Here is a 21257-nt window from a genome sequence, read left to right on the forward strand (position 1 = left end):
TACAAGAGCAAATGAGGTCTGTTTTCTTTGCAGAGGAGGGGTTTTCAACAGCGCGAATCGGTTTACGAGCGATACTTGAGCGGTCCGTTTACTTGGCAACTTCGCCAGCAGCAAACTGTCTCTTCCTCATCCGAGATTTGTTACGGGCAGCGCTCTTCCGGCATTGTCGAACCGAATGACGCATTCACTGATGTGGCTAGGCTATCCGCATTTGTCTTCTTAGCGTCTACATTGTTGGCCAGCCGCGACTCTTCGAGCGAGACATTGTCGCCACTTGCGCGGCAAATCGCCCGGCTAGGGGCGGGAGACGTCCTCAAGCGCAAACGCCTCCCACTGGTGGGGGCGAGCGCTCTGTCCGAAAAGTGAGCTGCGCCAGCGTCGCGTACACAAACATACCCGCACCTCCTCGCCGCCGCCTCTCTGCCGCTGTTAGTTGGCCCGCTCTGCGCCACGGGAGAGGGCGCACTGCCGGGCGGAGAGGGCGACGGGGCGAGGGGAAACCCGCTCCCCTATAAGTAGCGGCGCCGATCTTTGCAGAGCTCGATCGTGGCATGCTCTCTACCTGTCAGAGTACCCCAGTGCCAGAAGGGTGTTGGCAGCCTGCCGTTTTCTAGGCGCTTTGCAGGTTATCCCCCGTCACAGGTGAACGGTAGGAGCTCACGCCCGAGTCGTTGCTTCAGCAGGCCGACGCTACCCAGCTGATCGAGCGGAGGACAGCCGGTAGACGTCTTACCGGAAGCGTGTCTTCCAAAGGGCCGAACAGCCTGCGCTATTCCAGAGGCTTGCGAGGCCAGCCGGAGTCTTGAGAGAAGATGTGGTCGGTCCAGAGGTTGCGAGGCGGCGGTCCCCTGGCCGCGCTGGCCTGCTCGCTGCTCCTGGTCGCCTTGACTCTGCTGGGCTCGGCCACCGCAGACGCCGGCACCACGGGCTGCGGCAACGAGTCGACGTCGGCCCCCACGCTCCAGCTGCTCTCGCCCACTCCTCTGCTGCGGCCCAACGCATCGGCGGCACAGATGCTGCAGCGCAGAGCGGACGAGCTGTCCAACAACGTGTCCAACACCAGCTTCGCCGAGTCCAGGAACAACGTGACCGTCTACGAGATCCGCCACAGGTGAGTCGCCTCAGCCGCCGTCCTCCCCCGACTCCGTGAGTAAGCTCCACCTAGCAAGCACATCCTTCCCGAAATGGGAACGCGAATATCTGCATGAACTATTCATTCATCTATAGAATGCTGCACGTCCAGTGAATGCAAGCGCCTTTGACATGTCCCCCACGTTCAACCGGCCCAAGTGAATTCTACTTCATTAAAGAAAAAAGAAAACTACTCAATACCCTTGCCCGTGGCTGTTGCTGGCAGGGAGCAGTCGCTGTCAGGACGAAGGCTTGATGACCGCGAAAGCAAAGCATAGTTGAGTGCGAATAAAGCATCTGAGCTGCTTTCCTCAGATGATAGCACAGATACGGAACTACTCGTTGAATTTAAGTTAGCTGCTCATGGTGAGATGGAAACTATTCTACGCATACGAGCCTAAATCTGCAAGCATGTGCATTCGAAACGTCCGATGGGGTCAACAGTTAAAGAAGGTGTGTTGTGTTGTGTTTTATTACACATAGGCAAGTAAGGCCATCATGCGCCAAGCTCAGGGTATGGAGAAAAATTTTTTCCTGCAGAATTCTTAAAAATGTGAAAAATACAATGGTGGTGTAGAGGGCCTAAAAAGTTAGTTCGTACTACTGAGTTATGACATAAGAAAGGAATTTTAGAAATGCTTAATAGTAAAAGCTGGAAAAGAAGGTCGGGTGACCTCAGCAGCCATCCTTGGCTGGGAAAGGATCTCGAGGCTCCCAACCAATCAAATAAAGACCGCAGCTTTCTTCTCAGGAATGAGAAAGTGACTGAGGTATATAAAAGAATGAATGAAGCAGTGGGCAAAATTTTAATTTCTCGAGAAAACCTGCTTCTCTTAAAAAGCTAAAAACACAAGACATGTCAACAGTTACATCATAACCTAATAGCATTCCTGGGTGAAAAGTAATGTATTCATTATAAAACGGAGCGAAGAACTTTTTTCTTAGTTCTTCAAGTTGTGAGCTTGAGAATAAAACGTGATTTATTGTAAGTTTATCTCCACATTTTTTGCAAAGTTGTTTCTCTTGTTTTGTGAGTAGAAAGTTACGTGCAAGGTGGGTGCGTCTGTCCTATGCGGAGACGACATAAAATTACTTTTATAAAACGTTTCTGCTGTGTGCAGGTCTCCCATTCTCCCAAGACAGGCTTTACTAAATGTAGCTGGTTGTTTATTTCCTTATGCGAAGTTTTCTGCCATTTAGCCTTCAGATTATTGTGTACTAATTTCATGTGGTCTCTATGGGGCATGTTCACTTTCTTGATTTCACGAATGCGAGCTTGTGCAGCACATAAGTCGGCTCTTTCATTACCATCTATTGATCAAATGTTTTATGGGAATCCCCCAAGGCGGAGTACATTTGTAATAAGGGAGTAATTACTCATTGGCATCCACCCAATCGCAGCCATACGGCTACAAAAGAAAGCTATACAGCTTTCTCAGAAACTTCGTAGTTAAAGACAAATTCGTCCTGGTCCGGAGTCGGAACCCGGGACCACCGCTACACCGGAGCAGTCGCTCTACCAACTGACCTAACCGGGACGGCAAGCTTATGGTAGGGCCAGAACGAATTGATCAATAACTCAACAAGTGGGAACAGTGTTGTTCAAATGTTCCAGGGGAACCCCCTTATTACAAATCTACTCCACCTTGGAGATTCCCGTGAAACATTTGACCAACACTGTTCCCACTTCGAGTTATTGATCAAATCGCTATCGCCCTACCATAAGCTTGCCGTCCCGCTTAGGTCAGTTGGTAGAGCGACTGCTCCGGTGTAGCGGTGGTCCCAGGTTCGAACCCCGGACCAGGACAAACTTTTCTTTAACTACGAAGTTTCTGAGAAAACTGTATACCTTTCCCTTGTAGCCGTATGGCTGCGTTTGGGCGGATGCCAATGAGTAATTACTCCCTTATTACATTACCATCTATTTCAACATGGCTCGGGAACCAGCAGAATTTTAAATTATGTCTCTGTGTTGTGACTTTTTCTATGTTGTGCATTATGCTTCCTATTAAAGGTTCGACTGCATTTCAGGAATGCAATGCCGTGAGCAGGCTAAGTGAATCTATGTGGATTACGCTGTTTTAAATACTGTTATTTATTATTCTTCCTACAGCTACACAAACTGCATAACATTCGGCAGCTAAAATGGATGCACAGTTTGACAGCTTTATTATTTTTTGCCAGTTTCCTTGTACTACCGCGCTTCCGACGTAGTTTGCTGTTTTTGAGCCGTCAGTGTAAAATTCTGTGCAGTTTACATATTTCTCTTGTAGTGCCAGGTATTCCTTTAATATGTGTTCGTGTGGTGTTTTTTTTGTGTCTAAAGTGTGTTAATGTGAAGTCACATACAGTGGGATGGCTGTACCATTGGGGCAGTGGGTCTTGACTTGAAGCGACATCAAGAAGGCCGTCCAGTATTTCCTAGATTTAGCAACTATACCCTCGAAGCGGAGAAGCAGAGGTCTGATCGACTGGGGTTTATTGTTGAATAGTGTTCTGAAGGTGCACTTGGTAGCAATCGGGTAACAAGTATGTTTCGGTAGAGAACTTATTTTCAGTACGTATGCGCTTGTGAGCATTGTTTTTCTGTCTGCTAGGGATGGTTCATTTGTTTATACATAAAGGCTGTTTAAGAGAGTTGTTTTGTATGCATTGGTTGAAAGACGAAGACCTAAGCTGTGAACTGGGTCCAGTCGTTTCAAATATGACTGCTTGGCTGAACCACAGACTACGGATCCATAATCTAAACAGGAGGGCACTAGAGAGCGATAAATATGCAAAAGGCAAGTTCTATCGGAACCTAAGCGTTTTCGTGAAAGTACCTGGAGTACGCTGAGGGATTGAGGAGTTGCATTCAAAGCATTGCGAACTGCTGTCAGGCTCTGAGACTTGTTTTCCAATCGCCAAATCTCTCCTGTTTCGTGGAATCTGGTTACGAGCATACGATTGGATATTATCTCGTGGCTGGGATGACATGCAAGGAAGCAGGCAAGAATACAGAAAGGCGGGGGCAGAACTGAAAACTCACTGTTTATCAGGCGAATCCTTTCCCACGAAAGAAGCAGAGGTCGACAGGCGGAGGAACTGTAAAACGCGCACGGCACTCATCGTTATCGAGAAGGCTTCGGTACCCGACCACAATGTATTTCAAGATGACACAGAACTTGGTATATAGGAGCACTCCTGGAGTCGCATGCGCAATTATATTGCCAATCTTTCTTTTTTTTTTTGCTTATTTTCCTCTCCTTCTTTGGTGATAGCCGCCTTTGATAGCAGAGCCGACGAAGGGCGTTGCTTGCTGGTATCGGCCCTGAAATCACAGGTGGCAGTTTCCAGCGATAAGAAGGGGTAAACGAGGGAAATGAGAAGCTACAAAACACGATTAACTAAAGACGAACAATCGGTCGCACGAGAGACCATATATAGAAGAATGGAGGAGAAAAAATAAAGCTGCGTGCCAGTGGCAGTACACAAAGCGCTAAATTTAAAAGTAAACGTAACAAATCCCTCGGAATTACCTCCTCTCAAGGGAAACAACAGTCCGTTGTGTAGAACGGATCAGAAAAAAATTAAAGTAGGCAAAGAAGGAAAACATACGTTAGCGTCGTTTCGCGGACCAGTAAGGTTTTATAGACGCACAAAATGCGCCACTCTCAGTGCATGCGCGTTGATTCTGGGATTTTGCCGCTTCATCGGGGAAGCTTCCATAGTGAAGTTCACTGAGCCGCCGAAGAACCTCGCGGCCCAAAATATCTGCACAGCAGTTCCTCGACGGCTAGAGAGGCGCCTACAACCGCACGCGGCCACCGGGCTTCTGCCCCTCGCCAAGTCACCGCACGTCGATCGGCCGGGTGTATCGACCCGTTGCTAGTTTCCGACGCGCATTCGGGATAGCTGATCAGCCTGTTCTGTATAGGCAGACGTAAGGCGGCTGTGTATAGGCTCACTTCGTCGGTCGCCGAGAGTGGTCGCTGCAACTCGACCGCAGAGGAGCTTTAATGGCGCTGCGTGTATTGGCTCGTGCTGCACGATATTGCAAGCGAAGACTGCCTTGTGTTCTGCGTCGATATGCATTGAAAACTCGCCAACAATCGTCTTTTTAGTGCGGCAGCACTGCTAGGCGCATTTTCCGATTTCCGAATGCGTGCAGACATCGCGCCACAGCGCTTCTTGCGCCCGCGTTCTCTTCGCGCCCGCTGTACAAAATGGCCCGTTTTGACCGTAAGGAGTGGTCGCACCATTTTAACTCATCGATTCTGTAACTCTTAAACATTGTTTGTAAACATTCCTCAAGTGGCCCCTCCGTGGCGCTCGGCTGCAGAGCCCGAGGTCGAGGGTTCGATACCGGCCGCGTTTCGATGTTAATGAACCTCAGGTGGTCGAAATTCATCCGGAGCTCTGCACTCATAGCCCATGTCGCTTTGGAAAGTTAGACCCCATATACCATCCATACCAAAGCCTCAACTCTTAGCGGCCCACAAAGCCTCTGGAGGTCTTCATTACATGAAGACATGGTCGTGTGACAACTTAAAGAAACGCTGTGAGTTATGGTTCAGCAAATCTCGTTTCACCATTTGTCCCGCTCCCTATATGACGGGGTAATCGACCAGGTATTTGGATCGAATACCTTTCATCCCTTTCCTTTCAACTTTGGAGTAACAGAAAGCAGACCTCGCGTACGTTCAGTGCTCAGGGGAGTCCCCCAAGGCTTAGTGGATTTCGAATAAAGCATCCATCCGAATTTTTCGAATTTTTCTTCAGCTGCTTAGCTTTGCTTTGCGACCGCGTGGCTGCGCTTGGGTGGGTGCTAATGAGTAATTACTCCTTTTTTAAAACACCTCCCGTGGCAGCTTTCACTGCGTGACACACAAGTGAACGCGCCTTAAACTGGAGACCTGAGCCATCGTTCAGAATTAAAGGGAGGCTTCCTTTTTCTGCGTTTTACCTTGAAGTGAGTGTCATCGCGTAGCGTCTTATTTCTCTCTTTCTCCTCCTTTCTGGAGCAGGTCGGCGTCCACAAAATAATAATAAATAATCACGAATTAGTGGTATAAAAAAAATAAAGCAAAACAGCACACGAACGTACGCAGCTGGTCAACGCTTATAAAACGTGGCACACAGGCTTCGCGCGAATGAGCGGACCCCTAAACTTTGCACGTCCAGCTGCGTCCAGCTGCGTTCAGGCTGCGTCCACTCCTCGGCTGTCGGTTCTTTCTTAGCGCGCCAAAATACGCGGGCGAAACAGGAGAAGTGGACGAGACGAGTGCCGTCGATGCTGGCGCGTTTCCGCGAGCGCTGCGCAAAGAAAACACGTGGTCTGCTCACTACACACGCCATCGATCGCGGCGGAAGCGCGCGAAACGGCGCATTCCTTCGCGCTGTGGCCGTGCGTGGGAAAACACGAGGAGAAAGGTGCGCTGCCGCCGGAGAGTGAGTGGAGGCGCGATGCTCGGCCTCCGGAAAAGAGCGGCGGCCTCTTCTCCATCGCGCTCTCACTTCCGCTTCTCGCGGTTGCGCCGGTGCCGGCTTTGCGCTCCGGAAGGGAACGGAGCGAGATGATCCACACCGCGGAATTCGCACTGTTCTCCTAGTGCCCACCGCATCCGCCTGGTACACGGGATACGCAGGGCTCGATCCCTCGTGCGGCGGGTACCGGCGGTTTTGTAATGGGATTTGCCGCAACATGATGCTCGGCATTCTCTACGGTGTAATGCGTGGGAGAGTCGGTCAAACCGCTGCTTCGAAGAGTTGGTGATTCGTTTAAAACTGCTTCGTGCATACTAGAGAAAGCCAATGGAGAACTTAAACGTCGGAAAACTGGGTGCACGTACCCGGCGGCACCGGAGCACGAAAAGCCTCACTACTCGATTACGAAGCATATGCTCAAAATAAGAGGCCACCGCTGGATTCTGGGCCTCGACACGTCCTTCTGTACTCATGAGCAGCAGATTGGACACTAATGAATTATTGTACCTTTCCGCTGCTATCAGATTATCGCAAAGTATTTGCTGCTGTCTACAGCTTCGAGCAGAGTTCTACGCGGAAGCTGAAGCGCTGCACGCTCCATTGCTGTCAGTTTAACAACAGAGACCAAAACGTGCCACTGGGCGGGTTGATGCATCGCATACTGTGTGAAGATTCGTTAGTCGGCGCTGCGCGTATTCGGGGAAGATCGGAAGATCGCCTGTTCCTCCGGTGCTCTGTTCGACTTGCAGACGTTGGCAACCTAGACGTCAAAAAACGAAAGAACATTGAATGTGAACGCCGCGGCAGTCGAGTATACCCACAAAGAGGAAGAAAGCTAGGCTCGTCAACAAAAGAAGCTCCGACTGGTGTTCACAAATTGGCGATCGCGACGCCGCCATCCATCACTGCATCCGATCCAGCGTGCGCGTTTCGTACCTGGACAGTTATTAGTCGCTGCACGGCGCTGCGAGCATGACTGCTTCCTTAGTGAGCGTGGCGGCAACTGCCGTCTCCCCGTTTCAAAGGGGACGCTCCTACCTTCCATCCATCCATGCCTGCGAAGTGCAGCTCACTGCAGGCAGCCAGGCTGCTGAAGCCGGGAAGTTATAGCCGTTGCTGACCTCACTCCTGCTTCAGCACGAAGGTAACAGCCTCGTCACGCTATCGTCTGATCAGTGAGGACGCTGTCCAAAAGTAACCCTGACCAACCCTATTCTTGTTGACAGCAAGAATGGATCATTACCAAGAATGGATCATTACCAACTAGCCCGGCAATTTGTCCTATTCATGACCAACCCTAGCTGCGGTACAGTATGAGAACAGTTCGCGGTCGGAAAAGAACAAAATGTCGATGTAATGAGAAATTCTTCCCCTCCAGACCACTTCGCAAATTTATGCGTGCAGCCGCGACCAACGCCGACGCTGAAGAGAGCAGGACAGGGAAGAGTTCTCGAACTAATTACATGCACAAATCATTGAAACATAAGCTTCCTTCAATTCCAGACAAGTATAAATTTAATTTCAAGCCCGCATGGAACCGTTTGAGTCAATACTTTCTTAACACGAGGCAAAAATTAGCCTATGAAAAGGGGCAAAGCAAAAAGAAAAAATCAACACCAGTTGGGTGTAATAATTTAGCTTTATGGTGTGATTTTCTTAGGTAAGGTGGTTCAGTTTTTCTTTCTATGCTACACATGTGAAGTGTTTTCATGTACGTACTATTCGCTAACGTGTACAACTTGCTGCTGAAACTTCTAATAGTGTTTACACGCATCTACTAATACTGCATACTGAACATCTTGCCGATAACATTGTCCCAGTATTACTTCCGTAAAGAGCCACATGTTTTGTATTGCACATCATCATCGTCATCATCATCACCACCCTAGTGTTCGAATGTGTTAGGATAGCTGTTTTATTTTTCTCACATTGTCTTCAATTAACACATTCGCACTGCTGTACCTTGGTATGGTCTCGTGGGTCTCATAAAGCTGCCTCGAGCAGCCTTTTGCCCAAGAGTTGCAAACAATATATATGATGAAACAAATTATTTGAATTGATTGTTAGGTATCACAGGAGGTGGAACCTATGCGACTTCATAACGACCAAGAAAGTTCTTGGAAACGGAAGGTTAATCATTTACATGCGTACAAAGTGATAGAACACAGGTTGGGATGCTCCACTGCGAGCCCAAATTTTCGCTCCGCAAATTTCACGAACATCTGCTGTGAGTCAGCTTTCCCGCCCACACAATTGCTTCACAGAGAAAGCGACACAAAGTCTGTAGGAGCGCCTTTCAGGTATGGCAGCTCATCACTTCATTGCACCGCGAGCAACAATACTCACGGCAAGCTGTCGGTAGGCGATGAATCTCTGTGTCGCTAGCTAGATTTAACGTCAAAACCTGCAAGACGAGCGTGACAGCAAACCAAATGAAAGCGAACATTTTGCCACTGGCAGGACGCTTGCGGGAAACACTTCTGATCTCTAAAAAATAAATAAATAAACAAGAGGAAAGTGCAAGTGGCAAGCTTGAGTTAGTGGTTCAATATGCAGGTAGTGTATCTTTTTTGTTCTTTCTTGTGAGCGCGTATTCGCAAAACCGTGCCCGATCTTTCGCTCCCCGCATACTTCTCTTGCGTGCAAAGAAGTGAGCCGAACGCACGCCTGATTATTTTCTTTGCCTCTCCTGTCTGCTTTTTTCATCATGCTGATGCAGAGTATTTCAAAATGCCATATTCAACTATTTAGCCTTCCTGGGATTCTTTTTTACATTCGTTTCCTACAAGGGCTAAATAAACAAAACGCGCTTTCAGCAACCGCTGCAAACAGCCCGGAACCTCGGTCACCTACTGCCACACCTACTACGAAAACAAACACTGCTTATTTTTTTTTGGCTAAAAAATGTGTTCTTACAAAAGCAACAGACGCGCAAAAAGCGGGCGTCTCGGCTTCTATCGCCAGACACAATATAAACACGGAGTGGGTGATCTCGAGTGGCGTGCCTTGGTTCGAGTCGGCCGGAGACTGCGTTCACGTGCGCTTGCTACACAAGGCGTCTCCCAGCGTGGCAGCTAAGCGCGGTTCGGGCGCTCCCAAGAATGAGTGTGAATCGTCCGTACGTTACGACAGCAGTGCAAATCGTACAGCCGCGAGCGTCGCAGCCCTTGGGCGCAAAGTTGCCCCTGTCGACACGCGCACTGTGCACGCGACAGGTGGGGGCAGCGGGGCCCTGCTGCCACAGACGGCGGCGTTGTTGTTGATCAAGCGCGGGACAGCCAAGGGCGCGCCGCAGGGATCCGAAGTGGAGCAAGAGCGACGGCTGTTTTTCTCCTGAAAGAGAAACAAACAGCGCGAGGTGGGAGAGCGAGACCGTCTGCGGCGCCGATGCCAAGGGCGACGACGGTCGCTGCTAGCGGCTCGCGTTTCGGCCGCCGGCGGAGGGGGGAGAGGGGCAGACAGGTGTGAGTATGGAAGCGCGTAGACGGCGACGAGACGTGACGTAACCAGACGGAGGCGCGAAACCGAAAGAGAGAGGGGGAAAGGAAGAAGAGAGGGGGACGGCTAGATCGTTTTTCGCCGTCGCCTGTGGCGGTTGCACCGGGAGACCCAGACGCCGACGCCTGCTGCTGCTGCAGCGGCGGCTCGCCGAAGACGAACGAACGGTTGGGGGGGTCGAAAGGCGACGCCTCATCAGACGGCGGCGCGCCGAGTGGCTCTGAGCCTGGTGCTGCACGAGCTTGCGTCAGCTTGCTGCTGCTGCTGCTGCGGCTGGCGCGCCGACGTGGTCTGCGCCACCGTCGAACGCCCCCTTCCGCTGTCAGTCCGACTGCGGCAAAAATAACGATGCTTCAAACCAGACTTAATGTTGTCGCCTTCCGTCAGCGAATAAGGTCTAGCACCGCGCGGTCGCAAGCAGAGATACTGTCGTTGATTTATGTCGAACCACACGAGCGTAGTCGTTCTGAAGGCGAGCTTTACTAAAGTGTGCCACTTTGTGTGTGCTTACAGTACGTCAGGGTGTTCGCTGACAGTCAGATGCAAACCTCGTAGCGGACCTATGACGTTGCCAAGCCGCACGCGATTGAAGGACGGCTGCACAAAATCACAACAGCCAACCCATGACGGGTGCACGGAGCTTTTTATTTAATCGGTAAACGTCTTTCGGCTTCAGTGCTTGAACTCTGGAGCGGAAAGTGCTATAATATGTTCGCTTATCTCCAATAGATAGATAGATTTTTTTTACCTGCTTGTCTCTTCCACGTTCATTCAGCTCAGAGGTGCATTGGTATACCCTTGGACTGTGCTGATCGCTGTTTCTTTTTGTTTCAAGACCCAAGTATCACAGAAGAATGTACCTGACAGGCTTCTAAAAGAAAGACATCCCCCACCCCCAAACCTAAAAAAAGATAAAACATATCGATTTTGAAGGATATTTGTGCACTTTGTTAGGGGAATAAGTTCACGGAAACGATTCTGAAGAACCGCGAATGTATGGAATAGTTGACGCACGCCCATAAAAGACGGGAGTGCTAAAGCCACCACCTGATGCGGGGAGTACTGCACGGAAGCGCTCGTCCCGTCTTTTGTGCTGGCATTTGTTGAGCAGTCTTTCATCTTCCATCTTGCGAATAATTTAATCACAGTGGTTAAATTATCTTCCTCTCAGATTGGACTTCAAGCTGAAGCCCCGTCGTGAGACGGCGATGCCATCACGTAGCTTGGCAGCGACCCCGAAAGTTGGCTTCTCCCGATTGGCGTGGTGTGTCAGCAGACGATGAGGAATCCGTTCAGGGGCCGGAAATCCAGTTGCTCAGCGTATCGTGCGTCACACAGCGGACCATGCGAGGGAGCGCGAACTGGCGGGTGACATTCACGGGTGCAGTGAAGTGGACATGTAGTTTCCACGTTCTTTTGTGAATGGTGAAATAACTTCTGGCCAGCAGTGGGTCCCTTCAACAAAATGTAAAGTCGGCTTCACATCAGTACCGCACGCCATACTAATTGCGGAACGGTAAATGCTTGAAACGGAGTATTGTAGCCATTGGTCGTGTGTTCTATGAGCTAAATTTGTTCACGTGGTTCTCGTGACAGCATTACGTGCACCATTAAAGCATAACAATTCAAGTTTGGTGCGCTACCCTCATTTTACAGGTAGCTAGCGACGTTATTATTAGGGCAACGTGGTAAACCCAAAAAGATCCATTGGCCAGTCGCTAGAATGTCGACAGCATTGAGATAATAGTGCCGTGCTTAGCGACTCGGCTGGAAACGAAGCAGCACAGTAATGGCTGTACCGCACAGCGCCCGCTGATCGCGGCCTTGTTCTAATCCTGCACGCAACTCGCCCTACCCCCGCTTAGCAACTTGGCGTCGCGGGCAGTGGCGGGGCGCCCGAAGGCGTGGCGAGCGCTGCTCCCTGGGCGTCTGCAGTGCTTGCTAACAGGCGCGCTCCCTGGTCTAGCGACGCGACTCGCCGCCCCGTTAGAGGAGCGCCCGCCACAAAGGGCCGCAAGACACACCGCCCACTAACGAGGCGTTGAGTAACGGAGACGCGGGGGGGTGCTCGCGCGCGTCGAGGAGCACAAGACACGTCACGGCCGCGCGTTACGTCACGCGTCGGGCCAATGAAGAGCTGCGAAAACTTCCGCGGACGAACGTGACAGCTCTGAAAATAAAAGGCGCAGCTACAGGCGCGAAGGGGGGGGGGGGGGGGGGGAAGGGGGGCGTCGCGCTGTCTAGACGGCGACTGGAGGCGAGAGGCCGGCTCCGTTACAACGCGACCGTCCCCGACTGGCTCGTGGCCAAGCGCTGGAAGGGCGCCGTACCTGCTGCCGCTGCTGCGAGCCCTGCTCCGTGCGACGCTTCTGGCCGGCGCGGGGCTGGACCTGTCCCGCAGACCTGTTTACTGTTTACGACCCCGCGCGCGATTTCCACACTGGCTCCCGTTGCAGTGGGTCGGGAGAGCAGGAATAAAAGCCCATTTCAAAAGGCGCCCTCTTTGTGGCGCCCACTGCAGTTTTCAGGGGTGGAGGAGAGTTATGCGCGAGATGGACTGGGCAGCCCTGCTCCGCATGTCTACCGTAGACGGACGTCGTAGTCTCGCCCGCCATGTATTGCGACAACCCTTCCTCAGCAATGCTGCCGACAAAAGTCTCAAGCCCAACCACAAAGCCACGGTCCGTGAGCTTTTCGGTTATGCGCGTGCCACCATAAACATGAATTCGTGTTAAGTCACATTTGCAAAAGGTCAGGCACAGCTACAATTGCAAATTGAGCTTTCTCTCACTCCAAAGTTTCTTTCCTGGGAATGTGTAAAAGGGACTTGTTTTGAAGAAGGATATACGATCAAGCTCAAGGAGGAAATGGAATGTTCCACACTCCAGAATATCATTATTTGCATGCAAACATTGCCCCCCTCCTCCTCCCGGCAGTAGTGGTGGGGAAGAATCGTTAGTGTTGCACTGACTACGCTCCCATTGCTTTAAAGCTTCAGAAAAAAAAGGACCAAAAATCAGGGGAACTGTGACCAGAAATGCCATGTTGATTTGAGGAATGTCGAGGATGCCCAGAAGTTTTCGACCTCCTCCGGAGCGGAGACATGGCTGCAATAGCCGCATCCTCTCCCCCTTTCACCTCGCTACATAACAGTGTCCACCCCAAAGGCCCTCACAAGCCACGCCCATTCATGGATCCCATAACCTCACAGCGAGCGTTCTTAAGGGTGGCAACTCCACAGAACAACCTTCTCCTAGTTTCTTGTTAAGACCTAACAACACCGACAGGGACGTTGTGTGCCCCGAAGAAAGTTCCTAACACAGCTACTGCTTCAAGAAAAGAGAACAGAAAAAGGCAGTATGCACGTGAAGAAAGGGCGGCTGGATCAGGTTTCATCCCACTACTGTCCCTGCCGCAAAGGTCGCCGTTCCATCTCTGGGCGAGAGGAAAGCAAGGCCCTCCCGGAAAACTTCGGCTTCCCCGAGAATCGGCGCGGCTACAACTGCTCGACCTTCGCACGCCGCTGCCGCCTCGTCGCATGTGCCCCGGCAAACCGGCCGCCCCCACTGTGGCCCCCCTTGAGCTGCTGGATCGGGCTCTTGGCTGTCGCGTGTCCGTGCCGCAGTTGTCACCGAGGACATGTCGCTAAAATGGGCTTTTCCCAGAGAAGTCTTACTCCAGACGCGCGGAACGCACGCACACACACAAACACACACTGGAAAGCACACGGGCACGCGCGGTAGCGCTTGCAAAATGAGACGGAAGTTTTGCCCCTCCACCGTCACCCCCTCCTGGGGCGCGCGGTGCTGCCAAGTCTTCGAGACACGTATACGGCGCCACGCCTGACCGGGGTCTATATTTGTCCCCTCACCTATACAGCAGTACAAGAGGAGCCAGGGCCAAGTGCGTACTGCGCCGAGTTCCCCTTGAGAAACGTCTGCCTGCGGCTTCCGACCAGGCGGACAAGCGAGCGCCGAGCAGACGACTTCTTGGTGCAAGAGTCGAGGAAGCGGCCCTGGGGGTCGCCTTCTGAACGACCTGACCTCCTCCTGTTGCGGGAGAAGACATGAGGCTTTAAAGGCCGCTAGCCGCCTTTGTCCTATGGCCATACATTCATAGATCGCATCGACTGTCATAGGATTTGTACTGCCTATAGACTATTCTCTAGCATTTGTCCATAGACAGTCTATAGACTTTATAGACAGAAGTCCATGGGCAGTCTATAGCCTGTCTGAAGAAATCTTTGTAAGGGCGTGCCTCGGAACTCTTTTACCTGAAGGCTGTTAAACGCGGGACGAGGAGCTTATTCCCAGTTGTCTCTCCAATATATATATTTTTTCGCCACTTCGATGCTGGATCTACACGTTTCATTTTTGCTGCGGACACCGCTATCATCAAGAACAAAACAGAGCACGAAACTCTCAATTGTCGCAGCAATGGAATATCGCAGCACGGAACGACATCCACAGTTCTCACAACGGGTCGTGCCCGAGACCACGTAGTCCTCGCGCCGCTCACGGACCCGTGTGGTCTCTGCCTTGAGGCGGCGACGATGAAGAAATCCCGGCGAACACTTTCAGAGTGGCGACCTCGCCAAAGGCTCCCGGCCCGTTCATGTCTGCCAGGCTGGAAATGGCCAAGTCGCCGACGGCGGCTGCTGGACCGACTTGGGACAGAACCATTAATCCGCCCGACAAGCAGAATGGCGCGGATCCTGTGTCAAAGGCGTTGCGATGACGAAGGCGACGGTGTCGTGCCGACAAAAAAATACGAAAAGAAAGTGTCGGGTGGTGCGTCAGGACGTCGGCGCGTCTTCTTTTTCCTGTGGTCTGGCGACGTCGTACTGACGTCATCAGTCGGACTGCCGGCGACAAAGAACACAAGAGCGCGCGTGTGGCTCGCATGCCTCGCCGTCGCCTTCCCGCCGGGAAACTGGATACGGCGCGAGGGTTTCTTTCGGCACTTCGGTTTCCGCTCGGGCGTGAATCGGCGCGCTTTCTCTGTGTTGAGGACGACGGCGCGGTGCGGGTGGCTCCGCGATTAATTGATATGAGACCACCCGGAGATCTTTACTGCGGACCGCCGCAATCTTGGAACGAACGGTATCTTTTGTTTATTTATCTATTCAGGCGTTTACATTCCATGGCTGTGAGTCCGCCACCCGTGCACAAGCACTGTCAAGAAAAACATCGAGTGCAGGCAGCAGAAGCTCTCTGCCGCGCCTAAATTCGCAAGGCTCTGAGAGAGCAGATTTTGAACATACACGCACCCACTTCACGAGACTTTCTAAAAATTCCTTCCTTTTGTTTAATTTCAGAAAAAGGAAAAAGTCAGATGTGTAGCTACTCTCAACGGGTGCCGTCGATTAATTATAATCAGGGGTTGAGCCTGTCCGATAAAACAGCGACAGGAGTACGCTGAATTCAATTCCCGAAACTCGGCTTTATTACCCGAAAAAACATCAGTATCCTAGACATGCGCGGCACAGCTATTAAGCGACTGAGTAGCAGGTACACTCAGTCAAGGGAGGGAATTAACACAGCTAACGGCGCGGTGAGACGACGGCACCGTTGGATTAAATCACGCGGTTTTGCGTTTTTGAGGCATTCCTCTGCTGCTTTACAGGCCAGTGCAGATAGCAAGGCTCCATCTCCCCGCCGTCTGCTAAGTAACTCTGTTTATTCGCTGTCACCACCCGCTTAGGGCAGTTGCTTGGTTAAATAGGTTCCTTCGTTTCATGCAAGTGACGCGAGGCTATGTATATATAGGGTCACAAAAATTGTCACATTATGGCTACCGCGAAGGACGGTAGTCACAACAAAAGCCGAATACTGTGATTCCATATCTCAGAACACTGCGGGCAAGTCACGGTGTATAAGTTGTCCATGCATCACCATTTCTTCTTCACTAGTGATGGAGCCAGACCTCTTAATTTATATAAAACCACAGCTGCTCTCCGCAGTCTGCTGCATATGTGCGACATATGGAAGGTCCATGACAAGTCTCAATCAGATTATGCGGAGATACTTGATTGAATCAACATAATCACTTGGGCTTCTTGGTGCATCATTAGAAGAAATAAGTAGCGCGACCAAGACACGGTCAGATAGGACGAACGCACACAGCGCTAACTTCCAACAATGGTTTACTGCGCAAAGGAAAGGTGGTGACAAACAACCACTGTCTGACAATCATCGCAGAACAAGAAAAACTAGTAAGACATATTACTCAGATACGCAAGTTCCTTCGATAACAGTGCCGCATTCTTTTCCCAATATTGCGATCCGCTTGGTCTTAGTGATTTCACGTGGCAACTAGTGTTTGTGTATCTTTAAAACAACAAATTTTTCTAGCAGCGGAATACAGTGACACTCGCGATAGTGGGCCAACAAGCCTTTACCGCACATATTCTTCACGCCACAACCATGTTCTCCAAGGCTATCATTGAGACATTTGCCTGTCTGTCCCACGTGCTGCGAACCACATGAAAAAGGTATCTGGTATGCCACACTTTCGATAAAGTCAACAAATTTTGAGCCATGTTTCTTTGCACAACTAGCCTTCTTTTCAACTTTCCTCGCCATTTTAGTGCACAAGACACTCAGTTTGGTCGGTGCCGAAAAGATCACTCTAACCCCTGCTGAATGCGCAATTTTTCTCAGGTTATGCGAAAGCCTATGAAAGTGAGCAATGACGACTACTTTTTCTCTCTTAAGCTGCGCCTCTTGATTGACAGCTGTTTGCCGCAGACACAACTTCTTCAAAACACCTTCCGCGACAGACATAAGAACATAGAGAGGGTACTCAGCGTCTTACAAACGTTTGCACCGATGTGAAAACTCTCATACATGAGTTGCGGGCAAGATTTCGACAATGGGCAAACCATTGTTGGAAGTTACCGCTGTGTGTGTGTGTCCTATCTGTGTATGCCCTATCTATGCAGATGCACAGGTTGGCCGATTACCGCCATTTTTAAAGAGAAGGTGAAATGGTTTTTTGAGAATTCGAGATTTCAAGAATTTGTATCTATGACGCTTCTATGTAAAGCATGCAAAGTAGTTTTGAGCTAGCACATAAAACGGTGACGTAATCACCGATTAAAACCGCGACGATGTTCGGGTTTCTCCTCAATGCGTTTTAGCAGTGCGGGGAAACTCGTGGTGACGTCACTGTTGCCGAAATTTCAGACGACCGCTGCCTTCGCCTACATGCTGCTGGCGTCAACCGATGCCGCCAACCAATGCTTCGTCAGCTTCATCTTCGACGGCATCCGTTTTCTTCCTTGAAACAACCGTTTCTTCGCTCGAAACTTAGCGCCGCCGTACGTGACGTCATCATTGCGGCCTCTGCCCGCAACACAAAATGTCTAACGGCAAACACACAAGGCTAAACAAGAAAGCAAGCTTGAAAATTGGCAATGGAACTGTAGAGGAATAAAGGGAAAACAAACTCAGTTAATACAGCTCATAAAGAACAAAAAAAAAAAAACGCCGGACATCATTGTCATCCAAGAATACGGGCCAGAGCTAAAACAAGCCTACCAGGATACGAATGTATAACGGAGACGGTACCGGCAAGGCCGTCACCTTAGTACATAAATCAATTACGGTAATCTACAAAACCAACAAAACGGATACGGACGTACCCCACACGGTTCTAGAAATTGTACCCGAAAAACCAGCGGATGACAGCGATTTCATCATAAACGTGTACAGCCCCCCCCCCCCCCCCCCTAAAGAAAACAAAACAACAACAAAAGAACTCAAGAATAAACGAGCTGTTCAAAAAAGCCAGCGATATGGCAGGGCAGAACGCACTGTTGATCCTAGGAGACTTTAATGCGGCAAACCCCAGTTGGGAGTACCAAAAACTCGACGCCAAAAGTAATAGCATAGCAGAAAGCGCATAGAAATACTTCATGAAGCTAGCTAACGACCCCATAACTACGACGAGGATAGCAAACACCGTCTGCAAAGACACCACGCCTAACCTAGCCTTCTAAGAAAAAAACAACAACAACGAAAACATCCAATAGGAAAATACCACCCATTTCATCCATTTCATCCTTAGCTTAGAAAATAGCCGCAGGAGGAATGAAGAGATGCCTAGGGACTGCCAAAATCACAGACTGGGAAGCCTTCAGAAACCACAGTGACGAAACCACAAAACCGATAACCAACATAGAAGAGTGGTGCACGGAGCTTACGAAGGCCACACAAAAATTCACGAAGATAATCGCTTGCACGGAACAAAACCCAAACGTAGACAGCCACATCCTTCACCTATGGGAAGCACGAAGAAGCCTTGTCAGGAGATGGAGGCAGCAAAAATACAACAGGAAACTCAAACTGACGATCGCCGAACTAACCACGAAGGCATCAGAGCACGCAGACAACATCGTCACGAAAAACTGGCAACAGTTTACGCAAACACTTCGAGGAAGACTAGGCATGACCCGAACTTGGAATATACTAAGAGCCTTGGTAGACCGAACAAAAACCAAAATGGAAAGCGGCAGGTCCATGAAACGACTAATCCACACCTTCCCCTGAACGGAAGACCAACTAACACAGGCACTGAGGGAGAAATGCTACGGCACAACCACGCACCCAAAGCAAGAGTAAGAATACACAGAAGACAAACCCCAGATGGATACGCCAATCACCGAGGAGGAAGTAAGGGCAGCCATAGGGGAAGCCGAAAAGGACAGAATAAATAACGCTACCATTAGAAACATGGGAGACACGGCCATCGCCGAACTTACCAAGTACCTAAACAAAATCTGGGGAAAAAGAATCGTGCCGGCGGAATGGAAACATGCATAGGTAATTTTGTAATTATGATACCCAAGCCGGGCAAAAGACTCCAAATCGAAAACCTCAGACCAATCTCCCTAACCCCCTGCCTAGGGAAGATATACGAGAGAGTGGTCAATGAAAGGATCACAAACTACATGGAGGACAAGGAATATAACCCTGATGCCATGTTTGGCTTCAGAAGGGGACTGTCCACGCAAGACGCACTCCTACAATTAAAGGAGGAAGTCGTCACTGAAATACTAAAAAGTGGAGAACACATAGTACTAGCGCTTGACATAAAGGGAGCCTTCGATAACGTGGGACATACGGCCATCATGGAAGGCCTCAATAACATAAACTGCGGAAACAGAGCCTTCCGATATGTCAAAGCCTTCTTGACGGAACGAACGGGTTCGACAGGCATCGGAAACATAAGATCTGAGTGCTTCACGGTGCCAAACAAGGGCACCCAGGAAGGCTCAGTAATATCGCCACTACTATTCAACGTAGCGATGATAGGACTCACGAAAGTACTCGACGAAATAGAAAACATCAGCTACGCAATGTATGTAGATGACATAACAATATGGACAACCACAGGCTCCCTAGCAGCAAAAGAAGAGCAGCTACAAAGAGCGATCGACCATACCGAACAATACGCCAGGGCCAGAGGACTATCGTGCTCAGCAGGAAAATCAGAATACGTAAGAAAAAAAAACGTACACGGAAATCACCCTGAAACTCGAAAACGAGACAATACCCGAGAAAACGGAAGTCAGAATGCTTGGAATGTGGCTTCAAAACACACGACGATGTAGCAAAACCATTGCCTTTCTTAGGCATGCAACAGAGCAAGTCGCCAGAATCGTGCTAAGAATCAGCAGTAAAAAGAAGGGAATGAGAAAACAGGACACCCTAAGACGCATAGACAGTCTCGGCACGAGCAGGGTAACGTACAGTCTCCCCTACCACGAACTAAACAAGCAAGAGACTACAAATTGACACCATACTACGCAAAGCGTACAAAACGGCGCTCGAACTTGCAATGTCAACACCAACCGAAAAGCTAATGGCACTGGGAGTATCGAACACCTTCGACGAACTACGAGAAGCGCAACGTAGTGCGCAACTAGACAGACTCACTCAAACCAGAACGGGAAGACACCTAATGGAGAAATTATGGCTACCCCTGGGCACAAAAAAAAAAGACAAGGAACAGATGAATAATAAAGACAGAAACAACATCCGGGTAAGACCCATACTCAGACACATGGACCCCAATATACACCATGAAAGACACGCCAGAGTCCGAGCACTCAGCAGGGAATTTAGCGACAATCCCAGCGTACACGGACGCAGCAAAGCGCCGATACCAACGCAAAACGATCGCCATTGTTACAGACGAAGGAGGGAAAGAAATAACCAGCGCAACGATAAACAACCCAAGCATAGAGGCAGCTAAAGAGGCCGCCATTGCTCTGGCAATATCGCACGGCAACGCAACAGGACAAAACCTCACTACAGTGACGGACTCTAAACAAGCATGCAGAAACTACACAAGAGGAAGGATCGACAGTATCGCCAATCATATTCTACGCACGACGGGAAGACACATAAACACTAAACATAATATAGTATGGGTTCCCGGACATCAGGGTATGAGGGGCAACGTGGCAGCAGACAAGTTAGCTCGAGGGTACGTCAACCGAGCAGACTCACCACTTTGCACCACGGGCACTTTTGACCTTGTCATCCCCACGTACTCAGACATACTCGATCATTACAGGGGTCAGCGGAAACGCTACCCAGCCCCACACAAAAGGCTATCCAAACAGGAGGCGGTAGACTGGCGCAGACTACAAACCGGTACCTACCCGCAACTGCACACACTACACAAGATTTTCCCTACACAATATGCAGACGAATGTCCGTGGTGCCAGGGTAAACCTACACTAGAGCATGTCACATGGTCCTGCCCTAAGGCAGATTTAGAGCCTCGAATAGACCACCCGAGTTTGACGCAGTGGGAGCACTTGCTGGCCAGCCAGGACGAGGAAGCGCAACGATTGCTCGTACGCCGAGCCACGATGGCAGCTGTCAAGTGCGGCATCCTGGACCGACGATCGACCACGGCGCCCGGTGACCCTTAAGGGTCAAGAACACTTTAGATTTGTCGCAAATAAAGTTTTTTCCATCCATCCATCCATCCGACCGATGCTGTGCACAGCAGGAAAGCCTGAACGACGACGCGGTTTTAGACGGCGATCACGTCGTAATTTCAAATGCTAGCGAAAAAAATCTTTCGCGTGGTTTACCTGCAAGTTCACACATTCGGCTCCTTTAAACTTACCGAACTTAAATCCC

At 50.2% G+C, this 21257-nt stretch overlaps 1 protein-coding gene across 3 annotated transcripts in view; it reads left to right on the forward strand.

Annotated features, from left to right (window-relative positions):
• Nucleotides 1-541: 541 nt before the first annotated feature.
• LOC144125734 (uncharacterized) overlaps nucleotides 542-21257 on the forward strand; it is a 43601-nt gene continuing 22885 nt past the window's right edge. For 2 of the 3 annotated variants that reach the window (XM_077659391.1, XM_077659392.1), the window contains exon 1: nucleotides 543-1111. In XM_077659391.1, coding sequence (XP_077515517.1) covers nucleotides 813-1111 — 299 coding nt within the window. In that variant the 5' untranslated portion in view covers nucleotides 543-812. Of the gene's footprint in view, nucleotides 1112-21257 lie in introns of all 3 variants that reach the window. The other variant, XM_077659390.1, reaches the window with a different exon arrangement.

This window comes from Amblyomma americanum, chromosome 3 (assembly GCF_052857255.1).
Source record: "Amblyomma americanum isolate KBUSLIRL-KWMA chromosome 3, ASM5285725v1, whole genome shotgun sequence".
Taxonomy (NCBI): Eukaryota; Metazoa; Arthropoda; class Arachnida; order Ixodida; family Ixodidae; genus Amblyomma; species Amblyomma americanum.